A 15193-nucleotide genomic window follows, 5' to 3' on the forward strand; every position below is an offset into this window, starting at 1 on the left:
TTTTTTTTTGACATTTATGTCCTATTACACCATACTTTCTATTTCAAGGGGTTTTGAGGTTATTAATGTCTCATCTGAGTACAGATTTGAATTCTACATCAAATTTTACATGAAAAAACATGGTTTAAAAATTTTTTCTTATGTCCCACCAGAAAAGCAGAGTAAGAAACAGAATATCCTCATACCATGAAAATCCAACTTTGAGCCCCTGTAGATCCATAAGGGTTGGAGCTAGGGGGCTGTGCTCTTCAGGATTTTCATTTTTCATTGTGTTCTTGAAGAGTAAATGGTTACTTTCAACTTCATTTTTTGGGCTTGCAACACCTGTTGTGGAATAGCCCATATATATACAGAATAGTGAAATCAGGAGGGGCCGATCGACTGTACTCTAGGCCGCCACACTGTACTCGATCGGGGAAAATAACTCGACGCCTCGTCGCTTTGCGCACCCGATGTGTGTATAACATAGTTGCTGGCCTCTAAAGACTGGTATAGACCACACACACTATGGGGACTGCGCGTCGGGGTACTTTAAGCGACGATTAATGGATGTTCTCGGCAATCTACTCGGCCATAGCCGGGGTCTATAATCAAAGATTCGAGTATTACAGACGTACCCTTTATTTCCTTTTAGCAAATGCGATGAAAAAAAAAAAATTATTCGAGTTCAAATATTTTAAAGCCGCATTTCCAATCAACGTGTATAAAACGTATACCACTCGTTAGACGAATTCAAACCGAGCAATTTTATTTATCTGCGCCAAAATAGGACGCGCACGAAGCCACATGGGAAAAGTCGCGCCGCGACCTTGCCGGATGCGCGCACCGCAGAAAAATCTCGTGATTCGTTATGATTATTACGTAGATTGCGAAACGATCCTCGCGATGCTGCTCTTCGTGGGCCTCGCGCACATTTGTCACGAGCCTTAAATTATTAAAGTAATGAGTGTATAATTTCGCGGGCTCGGTCGCAGCGGCCACCGCCTCGACGACGACCACCGAAAACAGCATCTATTCTATGTATTGTTAATGCGAAACCGTGGAACGTATAAAACGACGACCGAGCGTTTTAGGACAGCTCATTCGCGCGAGTGCCGTGCCGTCCGAAGGGTGTGTTGTTTGTGCGCTTCGGTGTAGATTATACAAAAAGCCAAAATGAACATCGTTCATTTCACCTTCGCTTTTCTGCTGGCCGTTCTGGTGAGTAATTAATTATGACCCGTATAGACGATTTATGCCTTTATTTTGATGTATTGTACAAATCGTTTGTTTATTGCTGGTGCGCAGGCCGCCGCTCTGGGACACGTCTCGCCCGTATCCGAGAGTTTTTACGCCTGTCTGGCCGAGAGTAACCTGACCAAGGGTAATATTATTTTTTCGGTTTCACGATATCATTGATTGATGATGTTTGTTATTAATTCTTGGATATGCGTACAGCTCAATTCATCGAGACGCTCAAGTCCAACGATACCGAGGTGGCCCAGTGCATAGCCTCGTGCACGATGGAAAAGGAAAAATTCGTAAGTGCTCCTAGAAGTACACCAATTTTGATAACACTGATTTTTTTTATCTTAACTTCTCCTCGGCAGATGACCGGAGAACAGATTCACGAAAATGCGATCATCAAAAAAATGGCCGAGGTCTCGCAAGAAATTGGCAGGGAAGCCATCACGTACTTGGTCAAAGTTTGCGCGGAGGAAGGTAACGAAAATTATCTACCACACCTCGATGGCTCTTATCGAATTCTTAATTAATTTTTTTTGTGCGAGTTACAGCTCGAGAGCTTAAAGGCAAATGCGGCGTCGCGCACTCGGTCGTCCGATGCATTCACGACTCTCTGCTCGCCGAAGGATGGATTTGAGAATTATTCGATATATTTTTAAAGGTATATAAAAATCGTCATCATGCAAGCTTGACAATAAATTGTATATAAAAAAAAAAATTTCCAATGCAATAAAGTAAGTCGTACTTATATATTTTTCACAAGAACCTGTCTCATTCAATTCGTATTTCCCACTATATTATTATAGCGTAATAGAAAATTTCGCGCAGCAGCTGTTTCGGCATGTAGTAGTACTAGACGCGAGCAACAAGTTCGCGTGACTTGCGTGTTTCCTCTCGTCCCTTGGGTCCCTTTAGCGCGGCTATTTCGATTAATAAACACCGACGAACGACGACTCACCGCATCGGCGCGCCGCTCCGACTATGTACACCACGACGGTATAAAAGGTGCAATAATTATTTACGCGCTTTGGGACCCGCTCGCTCGTCGTTCCACGCCGAAGAGTCAAGACGCGCGCCCGGATTGAAGGCACTTGCGGGGTTCCGCCGATGCCTTGTGTATTATATATCACTCGATATAGTCGTGTAAAACGGAGCCAAAGTAGACTCGCTTTGATAAGGCAATACGGAGCCAAAGTAGCAGCAGACGGGTGCAGCCGGCCAACCTCGAGATTCCAGTGTACGCGCGCGTTCGGCTCGCTTTGAGAGCCGAGGGTTGCCGGCGCGGATTCGAAACGATCCGCACTGGCGCGTGACGCCGAACGACGGCAAATAAATTATCAGGATATAATGTCCCTCGAAATCCTAGAGAGAGAGAGAGAGAGAGCTGTGCCTGTACGTGAACGCGTTTTTTTCGTCGACGTGACGCATTGGCATATATACCTAAATAAAGCACGATGAGAATTTTTTGTGGTGCTTCGGATGAATTTTGATTTTAGTTTTTTGATGTCTCTACGTTAAACATTATTTTTGAATAAATAATCCAATCTCTTTTGTCATTGCTCTTGTAGAAATTCGAGTAGTAGAAGTACGATGATACTACTTGAAGTTTCTACCGCCAGATGGCAACGTATCATTATTTATAAATCTGCTAGTGGAAAAGTTGAAATCATTGCATAAGTCAAAGCACGTCAGTTTAAAAGAAGTCATCAGGCCACAAGAACGAACCCTTTGTAGCTCTCTAATAGCTCTCTAATAGCTCCTGTATGCACAAGTAACTTTTTCGTTAGTCATAATTAGGCATAAAATGTTGATCACTTCTACCAAGGGTAATTGTTATTCTATATATAATTTCATCTCATGTCTACGAAACCCTGAAGAAATATTAATCCAAGTATGAAATCTAGAGGGCAGCGAAGGTAAAAGTGTCAATCGCACAGTAGAATTAGGAGACATGGATCATTAAAACATTTAAATTTAAATTATTAAAAGTACATTATTGAAGATTTGGGAAAGTTTAGAAATGTTTGTTCCTCGTATTAAAAAAAAACTAGCATCTCTAGCTCTCTTTTGATTTTTCGCCCCCCCCTCCCCCCATCCGTTACATAATTGCTTTTGCCCGAGTCTCTCGAAAAGAGCTCGCATACATAGTACACACACACACACACGTATATCGAAATTCGAATTCGCGCTGCGTGTAATATCGTGTGTACATGTATATATAGCCAAGGCACAGTAAAGCGCCGCAAAGAACCGATTATGTATATATGCTACGTCGAATAAGTATACACGTGTATATTTGTACACGCGTGCTCTGCTTCTCTCTCGCTCGTACAAGATAAACTGCGAGTGAGCAAGACTTTGATACGTACATGTAGCTAAAAGCTCTCGGTTAGAATCGAGAACTCGTTGAGGCTCGAGAGAGAGAGAGAGAGAGAGAGAGAGCCCAGCGGAGTTGTGTGTCTGCCTCGCTGCAGCCGAGCGTATGCGCGTGTATAACTCGCTGTACGTACGTACGTACGTGTGTGTGCGGGTATATTGCGGGCCGTGCTCGCCGGGGGGATCGGGGGATTCCCCGGATCTAATCCCTGGGGTGAACGCCTGGCACGAACGCGATATACCACTGTATACGTGTGCGTATACATGATCGACGACGAGAGTAAAAAAGCTCGGCCGTCGTCGCTATGAAGCTTCGAGCTCTCGGTTTGCAAATCAGAACTTGGGAAAGCTCCGCAATCGCAGTTACTCGAGATACGCGTAACGAAACAATTGCGCGCATGCCACTGAGCTGGCACTAGGCTGCTGCGACGAGCTTTTGCGATCGGAAAGAAATACAGAAAAATAAATAAAGCAAACTGAAAGACAAAGGACAGAGAGAGAGAGAGAGATAACGTCGGGCGAGGAAAAGATAATAATGATAAAAAAAATAAAAGAGAGAAGGAGAAAAGAAGCGGAAAAAGCGGAGCACGAGAGAGACCCCGTAGAATTTCATTCTTCGTAAAAGAGAAGAATTTTTCTATATAACGCGACTCGAACATCGCGGGCGCGCCACGCAGATTTAATCCCTTCATTGAGTAAGAAATCACGATTCCCGCCCGGCTGCGCAACAACAATGCATTCATTTTTTTTTGCTATAACGATCCGGGATCGTGTCTTCCCTGACACGACTCTATGCATAGACAACATTATATTCCGACACTTCTCCGCGCGCGAGAGCTTGTAAAAAAAAGTGCATCGTTGCTTGCCTCTTGTGTAATCCCGCGACGCGCGTTTTTGTCTCGCGAGTGAATCAACGGGAGCTTTATTAAAGGTCATCGAGAAAAAATACATAAGGCACTGCTGCAAGCTTAAACATGTAAAACAGTTGGATATATCTCGTTATATGGAAGCTTTTTACGGTAAGGAGCTTTTATGCGCGAATTGCATAACCGCGCGCACCAAAGTTCCGGAAAAATAAGACCAACGAAAAAAAAGTCGAGCGAGAGAGAGAAAAAGATAATTGGACCTAATGCGATTTTAATGCGTACATAGTTAGTCTCTGCTCTGCACAATAGAGAGCTAGGGGTTACATTCCGTAACATCGCGCTTCAATTTTATTACGTTATTTCTTTTTCGTCCGCTCCCATGCTATAATTAGTCAATTTTGGGCGTTGCGCTTTCGAGCTACTCGCTACTCTCTCTCTCTCTCTATTCTTTATGAAAAGCTCGAAGCAGCAGCGTGCGCGATTACGAGCGAGGAGCTTTTTCCCTCAACTAGACACACTCGTTATAAAACTTAAGAAGCTCGACAATGAAAGAAGAGAGCTTTATATATATGTATGTAAGAGGAGGAAGTATTATATATATACCTGCAAGCTCATTCGAACCGGCTCACGGAGTTTTCCATGAAAAGGCACGTATTATTATAAAGCTCGGCTCGCGTCGTCGCCGCCGCCGCCGCAGCCGCAGCAAAACAAATAATAGTTATGAAAAAAAAAAGGCCGCGCGTAGTCTCTCTGCAAGCACACGCACACGCGCATACAGTTTCAATTGGTCGGATATTACACGAGGCTCTCTCTCTCTCTCTCTCTTTTTCACTCACTCTCGAAAATCGATATTACGCACGTGAAACCGAGATATATACAGAGAGAGAGAGATAGAGAGAGCCGCAGTGTGCATACACGGATACATAGTATATACGACGCGCTGCGTGAATTTATATATACCATACGCATAATCCTCGGCAAGGGTGTTTTGTGCTTGCCGCGCGTATCCCCGAGCGCCGGTATAAGACTTGCCTCGCGCGCGTTTAATGTATTGAAAATCCAGCCTGAAGTATTATTCGCTCACTCTCACTCTCCCTCTGGCTGTATACTAGCTCGGCTCGCGCGTAATCCGCGTAAGCCGCTAAACGTCGGCAATTCGTGCGTCGAGGAGCTTTACGGTGCTTCTCCCGTCTGTGTGCGTGCGTGTACTTGATGCCGAGGCTGAGAAAACAATATAATAATATAATATCATCGATGTGATCGTGAACGCGAGCGACTGAGGTTTATATTATATATATATGTACTGGCGCGAGTGAATTTTGTGCTGTTTTTTACACGCGTAGATTACGTGCGACGATGACGATCGAACGGTATTACATTATTATATGGTGCGTACGTGCCCGTATACTCGGGGCTATAATTTAACGCGCGTTATTATCGAGGCGCACAGTTGATTCGATTCGAACGACGACGACGACGGCGAGCTTCGTGCGGCGATAATATGGAGAATATTGCATTATTTTTTTTTTTTTTCGTCGAAGTTTTTTTTCGTATAACATAATCTTTGATATCCGATAAAAGCACTCTACTGTCACGGAATCTCGCCGGGCAATGTTTCACGTGCGTCCGCCTACGTTGATCTTGTATCATCGTCATCCTATCGTACACAAGGATCGTGTCTCGGACGCGGCTAATTCCCGGGCTAAATATCGCGCAAATGGAGTGGCCGAGCGATCGGACTCGACGTGTACGCCTTACACCGCATCAATACTCGAGCTCGAGTTTATATTACATCGAATATGTACACAGAGGCGATTGTGCAACATTGTCATTCCCGAGCAATTGGTAGAAAACATGCAAAATTCGCAGCATACGTGTGTGTGTGTGTGTGTGTGTGTTGAAATACGCCNTTTTTTTTTTTTTTTTGTCATCGTTGTTAACATCGCGCACAATGACGATAATTTCATTTGCGTTTTCGTAAAATAAATCATCGGCGAGCGTGTTTATTTACGCGCGTGTGTGTGTGTGCATATATTTTTTACAGTATCGGAACAGTACGCGCGCAAAAGAGAAAAAGAGAAAAAAAGGTATTACACGACGCGTGCGTTAATTTTTCCAAGAGGCCGGCAGTAGAAAGTTCGCGTATACGCGCGCGAATTTGCATTTGGCCGAACGCAAGTATATACTTTAGTATTATTGTTCTGACAAACTTACGAGATATAACTTATTGAATTTTCTTTTTTTTCGCTGTAAAACTAGGATGCTTATTACTCGTTGCGTAATATATATTTTGAGAGAGGACTTTTCTTACGAAATTCACGCTGTGAATAATATAACGATAATGATGTGATCCCAAAATTCATAAACAAACAAGATGTTCGAGAAGCTCAACCGCTATACCTGTCATCGAGAATTAATTAGTCATTCGTTAATAAAAATCATAACGCACACGATAGCTCGTCTGAATTTATAATATACATGCGTTAACACGCAGATATACACGACGCACGCACAGCCCATGAGCAGTATCGTATTATATGTCATGCATATCGCGCGCGCGCGAGTGAAAGTCCCAAGAAGCAACGGCCGAGCCCGAAAGAGGCCATGGTTTCTGTACCTTTATATACAGCGCTCGGCACAATGACGAATGTCTCGACGGCCGATGCACCTCCCGGTGGCATTATACAACTCGGTGCGCCACATGCACGCTTACAACAACGATGATAATAATAATGATAAAAACAATTCTGGAGTCTCGATGGATTATTATTGGGCGTGTACGCAGGCGTACGTAAGGAACGAGCAACAATGTCAATGATGATAATAGGCTATATGGAAAAAAAAGGACGAGACTCGATTCGTGTTTCGATTGCACAAGTATAAAAAAAAATCTCGTATTTGCAGCGCAATAATGACGTTAATCGGACCACGAGCCCGGTAAAAAACACCGGCACAATATTTGTTTCCCAAAAAACTACCGTCCACAATGTTTTCTCAATTTTTCAGTGTGATTATACAGAGAAAGTGAAAAATAATCATTCGGGAATGAATGAGAAAAACAGCAGCAGCAGCAGCCGCGTAACTCAATTACACGTGCAACGTACATAAGTACGTAATTTACCTCACTGTGAAATTACATTTCGAAATCCGTTTCGAAGCAATTCGCTTCTCTATATACGCGCGGCTCAAGGTCGCGTTTCGCGCGCAGTGAAATATTTAGTATAAATGGAGTAGCATCAAGGAGTTCGCGCGGTTGGCATCTCGAATCAGAGGTAAAGAGTGACCTTTTCCAGTATCGTTTCATTTCGAAATAAATCCGTCAAGTTATATCTGTCAATTTAAGAATTGCTCGTCAAAAAACTCACCAGATCTCAGCGCCAGAACCAGGAAGATGAATATGCCGGTCGTCAGCCGAAGGTGTCGCAACCCCGTCGTCGTCATGATGATGATGATGATGATGCAGTCCGCAGTTCGCTGCTTCGATAAACTCGCTTCTTTCCTCGATCTCACTTTGCACTACTTATTTTATTCTTCTTCTTCTTCTTCTTCTTCTTCCTTTTTTTTTAATTATTATTATTTCTCTGCGTTCGATCGGTTGTTTGTGTGCGTGACATGGGTTTTCGATAACACACACACACACACCCGCGCGCAAGCACACGCACGCGCACGATACGTAGATAGAGATCTTGCGTGGCGCAGCTGCACTGCCGCCGAGCACTAGGGCCGAGGAAACGACACTGCGCTACAACACTGCGGACGATCCGGACGATCGCGTTCGATCTGCAAAAATTCACATGTGCGGTTGCGTTACGAGAGAAAAAAAAAGTCAGAGAGAAAAAGAGGAAAAAAAAAGAGAGACGAGTCCCGCGGGAGGGAGATGCCAGGCTACGAATCGCGTATACGCTGCCGAGCGAGTGAGTGAGTCCCCCCGCGGACGCGCTGCCGGCGCGTCGTCTTCCCTCTTGGGTTATACCACGAGGCCCCGATACACACTCACACACTGACATATACGCGAGGAGAGATCCACTGTGTGCGACCTTCGCGTAATTTACCACCTCCTTCGACTCCGGACTGCCGGCACACATTCGCGTGTATAAGCATATAATATTACGTTATACGCGTATATATAAATGTGAGAGGAAAGTTACGCTTTAAATATGTAAGGAAAGGGCATGAAAAGCAAAGTCGCTGTTATGACGCAGTGGCAATGCAGCAGCACAGCCAATCGATCGCGCGTTTATAATAATCCTTGATGCGATCCGAGGAAGCACATATAATACAATCGACTGCTGCTGCTCCGGACCGACTCGAGATCGTATAGCTATTATTCTTCGATTCCTCGGCGTTTGCTCGAAATGGGATTATATACGGCATCGTTGCTATATACGAACACAAAGCAGCATCAGCAGCAGCGACGCGAGATATTATGGATCGCTCGAGAGAGCTGTGTATAGCTGTATATGTAGTGCAGTTACGTAAGCACAGCCGAGTGCGAGACGCGATCGATGTTACACTACGAGTGGACCATGAATACGCTCGCTGTGCGGTGTTGAGAAAGTTCCGTCAACTTGGCGACCTCGCGCGCCAACTAGTTTTCGAGTGTATATAATTCGAAATAATCCAATCCCCGAGCTCTGGCGTTCTCTGCGCGATTGCTGAAGAGCTGCTGCGAAGCGTCGGATGGTAGTAGTATGCGCGCCGCTCGCGAGAGTTTGGTGACTGCCAGCGAATTACAATTTGTAGAGCGCCGAGATTCTTCTGTAAACTTTTTTCTCCGATCGTCGAAACGTACTTGGAGATAGCTTCTGCTGCCGCTGCCTTCGAGTATTCGATGGAATTATTTGACATTGCGGAATAAGTCGCGCTCGTTCGAGGACGCGTTATATGCACTCGAACGCCGTCTCTCGTATAATAATATAATACTCGAGTTCGATGATGGAAAACTTGTCGCGTGACGATCGCGAGATGAGAGATAGAGAGAGAGAGAGAGAGAGAGAGATTCGCGAACGAATTCCAACCTACTTTTCCATTTCCATTTCATTAATTTTTATGTAGGTGATCGCGTGCTAAGCGTCGTGACATCGACTCGTGTCATCGCGCGAGTATTTATGACGTTTCGTACGATCGTATTTGTAAAAGTCGAGTTTCATCGCGTCGTTATGTAGGATATAAGAAAAGATTTTCTTCGAGTTATCTTATAGCCTATCCGATTTTGGCGCAGTTCGAAAAAAGCTCCCGAGAAAAAGCTCCCTCGAGCTTTCACGGATACACGGACTCGGGTCATACTTAAACTGTCAAGGGGATGGGGACGAACCTCGCTCTTCTGAAAAATGTACTCGCTAGTTCCAGCGCAACTTAGTCGGCCGAAACGTCGACGAGGACGGCTCCGAGCCTCTACGACGACGACGTAGTCGCGTCTTTCCCTGGTCCGCTTACGATGATGCTGCAGACGATGCATGTTGTCGGGCGGTGCCGATGAATCGACGCACTCGCGAAAGAAAAAAATAAAATCAAGAGAAATCGGAGGCGCGCAATTACACCTACACCAGAGACAGAGACAGAGAGAAAGAGTTGCGGAGCGCTGGTGGTAGTTCTCTCGGTCGGTCGCGAACGGACGCGCGAGCGCGCGCGCGCCCCGCAACGACGACGACGACGACGACGACTCGCGACGAGCTACGACACACGGACCGCGTTCGACACCACGGACACGACTACTAGCTAGCACGGCGGCCTCGACCGACCACCACCGGCCCGCCAGAAGAGACGTCGTCGTCGTCGTCGCGCGATCCAACCCCCGGGCACGCGCTAAGCTCATGCACACACGCATACAGCACGCTAGGGCAGAAAAGGCTCCACCCACCGAGCGACGCGCGCATCGCTCCCTACTACCCTCTGTACGCGTACGATGTGCGCCGCCGAGCACATCCACCATCACCGCGAGGCCTTTTCCTCCTCCCTCTCTACCTCTCTACCTACCGCAAAACCTCCTCCTCCCTATATATCGACCTTCGCGCAGAAAGGCAAGAGTTGCAGATTACGCTGTGTGTGTACCGATGCTACTACGTGCAATGTGCTGCGTGCGCAAGCTGCTGCTGCTGCAAGCTCGGCCGAAAACCTCCTCTACATGCGCGCTGGCCAGGGCCGCGCGATGCGATGCCCGCTCGGTTTTGCTCGCTGTACCCCCCCCCGACCTCTATTCGTATAGCAGCGGCAGCAGCAGCAGTGATACGCCATGCCGGAGTAGCAGCATCTTCCAAACCGAATGTTAATCATATTCCAAAGCTGCTGAGCTTTTCTCTAAAATGTGTGTTATATATTTTATCTCTATCTCTTTCTCTTCATTTGCTTGGTTTCATCGACGAGTTTTCCATTTTCCACTATCAATTCCGAAACGTGTATTACGCGAGCTTTGTTCTTTGTATCATCACCTATAAAGTGCAATTCGATTAGCCGAGGTACTGCAGATCGCGTCGACTTTATGACCGGACGACTAATTTTACATTTCGGTATAACATGGTTCGAGATCATTCGAAAATCCACGTGTAATTCTCTGATTTCGCGTTCACTCCGAAGCTAATCGATGCAACGTAGAACGAAGTTTCTATACTGCTTATGCCAAATCTTGATCCGAATAAAATTCGTTTATGTTACACGAAGTAAATCAGAAGAAAAGAAGAGCCAATAAAAATTCCCACGAAGCATTCGTCACACGTATCGTATGCATCAATTTCCTCCATATTTTCTTCCATAATAATAATAACAATAATATTATACTTTTTCTTTCTCCGCTTCGATCTCGCTCGACTGTATTCACGCTTTTGTCTTTTTTTTCTTTCAAGTATATACACATTACTATTCTCGAAGATGTTTTATATCGGGCTAACTCGGTACAAGACTCGCTCGTGCGAAATCGAGATGGCGCGAGGCGCTGAATTCCAAATTAGTTCTCGCGCCGCGATTCCTCTCTCTCTCTTTGTACATAATGCATAATACGAGAAATTTTCAGAATTTTCGTTTCCATCGACTCTCTGTACCTTATTTATACCGTGGTCAATATACAGATATATAAATTGACAATTAGCGATACGAGTCCGCTCGAAAATTTCGTAAGAAGAGTCGAATTCAATTTAAAACTTATCATGCGCACGTTTTGTTTCGAAAACTATAACACACAATCTGTGTCTTCGGAGTCGAGCTTCGGAGTTGCGGTGCTCGGGAGCTTTTGCGTTGGAGAGCGCGGCGCGGACGATCAATACACGGCCTCGACACGGGCACCTCGCTCTCCGCCGAATGCTGCTGCTGCTACTGGACCCAGTCGAGCGTGATAGATCAAAATGCACGCGATAAACATTATAAAATCCGTGCGAAATTCGGATCGTGTATGTAAAGTAAGGCAGAAATTTAGAGAATTTCAGGAATCGACGGTAAATGCAAACAAACCAAGTTGGAGTAATAATTTCAAGATAAAAAATAAACAGTATCGGAGTAGCGGAGAACCGACTCGCATTCTTTCGACGGATTTAAATAGGAGCGCGATCGTATCGAAAATTAAATTTAGCTTCTCATCGAAATCACAATGAGCGAATATTATATCAAAGTTGTCGCGCGCTTTCGAATCTCGATGATTAAACATCCTTGTGTTGATTCGAGTCCTGCGCAAAGAAACGAGAACAACGTTAATGTCCAACTCGTTCACTGAAAAATCATTTTCAATCGGAGCATAAAGGAAATTCAATAATCCCAAAAACCATCTTTAAGCCTCTGCAAATTCTTTAATTCCTCTTTGAACACAAATGCAGATACAGTTCGGTTGGATTAATATTTTTTTCCGCGAGTCGTGATTGAAATGGCGCAGCCCTTGCGCGAAACATTTTAATTAACGACCGAGTAAGGCTTTACAAGAGTATCCACGATGTATCAGTAATTCAGTAATACTTTAAAGGAACGGGATAGCTGTAGTTCATCGAACAGTGTAAAAATGTAAAATTCGTAATTTTTTAATTCCATGCCAGTAAACTGAAATAGCGCAGTTTTGAAGAGAACTTCAATGACGAAACTACTAGATTGTACAAAATTAATTCAATATTCTCATAGCTTGATAGAAATGTGAAACATTAAGAATGGCTTATTTACCAAAAAATGACAATTTAAAATCCGGGTGTTTTTGGCGATTTGTCAAGTATAATTACGTTCCAAATGTTAAGGGCACTTTAAATGACCTGAAAATTGAATTGAACCAGTTTTCAATCGTTATAATTCGATAGTACTACTTTGAACCACTAGATGGCGAATACCCTTTATGTGTAAATCTGCAAGCAGCAAAGTAAAAACAATTGTATAAGTCAGAGCATGGTTTCGAAAAATTCTATTGCATCCAGACCTGCTTTGAGTATAGATCGAAGGCCCACAGGAGACATATACCCACGCGTAGAATAGTTAACCCTCACCCTTGTCCTAAGAACCGCGTGGCAAGGTAAATCCTAGAGGTAACGAGTTGATTCGCACTTTGATTTTTGTGCTCTTTGTGGTTATTGTATGTATTATTTATACTTGACCTACGCATTGAAAATTATTAAATACCAATGCCACGCGATACATTTTGCATCCAAAAGGAATCGCGTGCGGAAACGGCGTATTACTTCATCGCTCATAGCACGCGCCCGACAATACACTCAAAACTGCAAAAATACGATTCGCACTTATTTACCAGAGGCGCGTGATCGTGTGTCGAGATAAATAGAGATATGGAGCGAGAGAGCGAGAGAATTGCGAAGGAGGCAGAAGTTTAATATCCTTTGAGAGAGAGAGAGAGAGAGAGAGCGACACGTGACCGGCGTGCAGCTAATAAACTGGCGCAGCGGCATCGCAACACACACACGCGCACCACACAGGCTCAGGGCACAAGAGGGGGGTTGCTATATAACATCGGAAAGAGGCAGCGAGAGCCGAGCACTGTTGCTCGCTCGCTTACCCACCCTCGCAGCGATACGCGCCTATATATATCATACGATGAATGTATATATCACGGTCGGCTGCGGTAGTACTACGCCGCATGTACTCCACCTCCCTATACGCAGTGCAGGATGATCCGCGAGCAATATTTATTATTTACAAATTGGCTCGTTCGCAGCTGCGTATAGCAGTAAAAAAATGCAATCGCAATCGTGGGTCTACTTAATATTATCATCGTGCGTTATGAGCTGCGCAGCGCCGCACGATCGTACTCGAGACGAAATTGCCGCGTAAAGTCATACCGCTCGAGCGAGCGAGCGAGCTTGGTTGGTGCATGGCAGCAGCCGCGCGCAATCACGGCAGCGTCGTTCGCTGTATAACGTCAGAGCTGCGCTGAAGCTCCGTACCATCCACCATCCACCACCCCCGCGATAAGAGTAGCTGGCGCGCGGGCGCTCGAGACTTTCCCGAAATTCACGCGAGATGTCTCTAAACGACGGTGAGAGAGAGAGAGAGAGAGAGAGAGAGAGTACACCTAGCTACTACGTGCAGTGAAATATATATCGTCGAGAGAGCACTCGATGTATATACTACTACTACTACTAAGGTCGTGCGCGGAGGTAATAGATATCTCTCTCTTTCTCGTTCCTCTCTCTGCACGCCTCAAATTGAAATGTTCCAAGAGTCGGCAGACGCGGTATACAGTCAAGGAGACGATTAATATTCTAATCAACTGGGTATTTTTTTTTTCGAAAGCAAAAGTGTACATGCGCAGCGAAGCTTTGGAATTTTGCGTTACATTTTTTTTTTCCCCTCGGATTTTTCCGTTTTTTATGCTGCATAGAGCGCATCGATGAGAATGCAGAGGGTAAATAAAACATAAATAACGACATTCAAACGATATGCAAGCAACGCGAAGCTTTATATGTGCACGTTCAACATTTATTTTCACGTATATATACATTTATAAAGAGAAAAAGAGAGAGAGAGAGAGAAAAGCAAGGTGAAAAAAGAAAACAAGAGGGAAGGAGAAAGCAACGGGAACGGTTTATTGATTTCTTTTTATAACTTTCAAAACAAGTTTTCCTTTTCCCATTTGCAGCTCTCTGCATCAGCAGCAGCAACAACAACAGCATTTCTCGGTAACACTTTGCACGCTGCATTCTTTATTGAAACTTATTATGCAGATTCGAGTTCGTCACGTATGCGTTTGGGATTTTTTTTGTTTGATGACTCAGGCTCAGGATACAAGAAACAATAATTTACACCATTTAATATTTCAATATGATCAGCCATCAATCGAAGAAAACGGATATATTTTTCCGAAACAGTGCTTTGACTTATACAATTATTTTGACTTTACCACTTGCAGATTAACTTGTGAAGGTAGACTCGCCATCTAGTGGTAGAGGTTGACTTTAAGAAGGTTCCCTCGGGTAACACGCTAGTCAATTGAGAGTTCGCGCAGTAACATGGGTTAAGTTAGCTGGCTTGTCGTCTGCTAGCCCTAAAACGAGCCGAAAAAGTCGTGTTTTCGCGTCTTTTATTAAAAAAATATTGAAAAAACGGCAGGCTACCTCTACTTTGAGACACGGTTTTTGAAAGATAAGAACTTTCTCTACAATTTGTATATAATCATTCCTCTGCGAACTTTGATTTCTTTTCATAAATTGTAAATGTAGCTCAAAAGTTCATAAATTCCTATGTTGCCCATGTTAATTTTCGAAACTTTGATCGCGTTTTTCTCGAGATTTTGCCTGGCTTGGGCATATGAG

General features: G+C 44.5%; 1 protein-coding gene across 3 annotated transcripts in view; it reads right to left on the reverse strand.

Moving 5' to 3' along the window:
- LOC106654883 (protein Skeletor, isoforms B/C) overlaps positions 1 to 15193 on the reverse strand; it is a 63246-nt gene that overhangs the window by 39634 nt on the left and 8419 nt on the right. For 2 of the 3 annotated variants that reach the window (XM_014374985.2, XM_014374983.2), the window contains exons 1-2: positions 9781 to 10150; positions 7832 to 8246 (exon numbers count right to left, since the gene is read on the reverse strand). In XM_014374985.2, coding sequence (XP_014230471.1) covers positions 7832 to 7907 — 76 coding nt within the window. In that variant the 5' untranslated portion in view covers positions 7908 to 8246; positions 9781 to 10150. Of the gene's footprint in view, positions 1 to 7831; positions 8247 to 9780; positions 10151 to 15193 lie in introns of those variants that run through there. The other variant, XM_014374984.2, reaches the window with a different exon arrangement.

Source organism: Trichogramma pretiosum, unplaced genomic scaffold (genome assembly GCF_000599845.2).
Source record: "Trichogramma pretiosum strain Unisexual culture from Peru unplaced genomic scaffold, Tpre_2.0 scaffold23, whole genome shotgun sequence".
Lineage (NCBI taxonomy): Eukaryota > Metazoa > Arthropoda > Insecta > Hymenoptera > Trichogrammatidae > Trichogramma > Trichogramma pretiosum.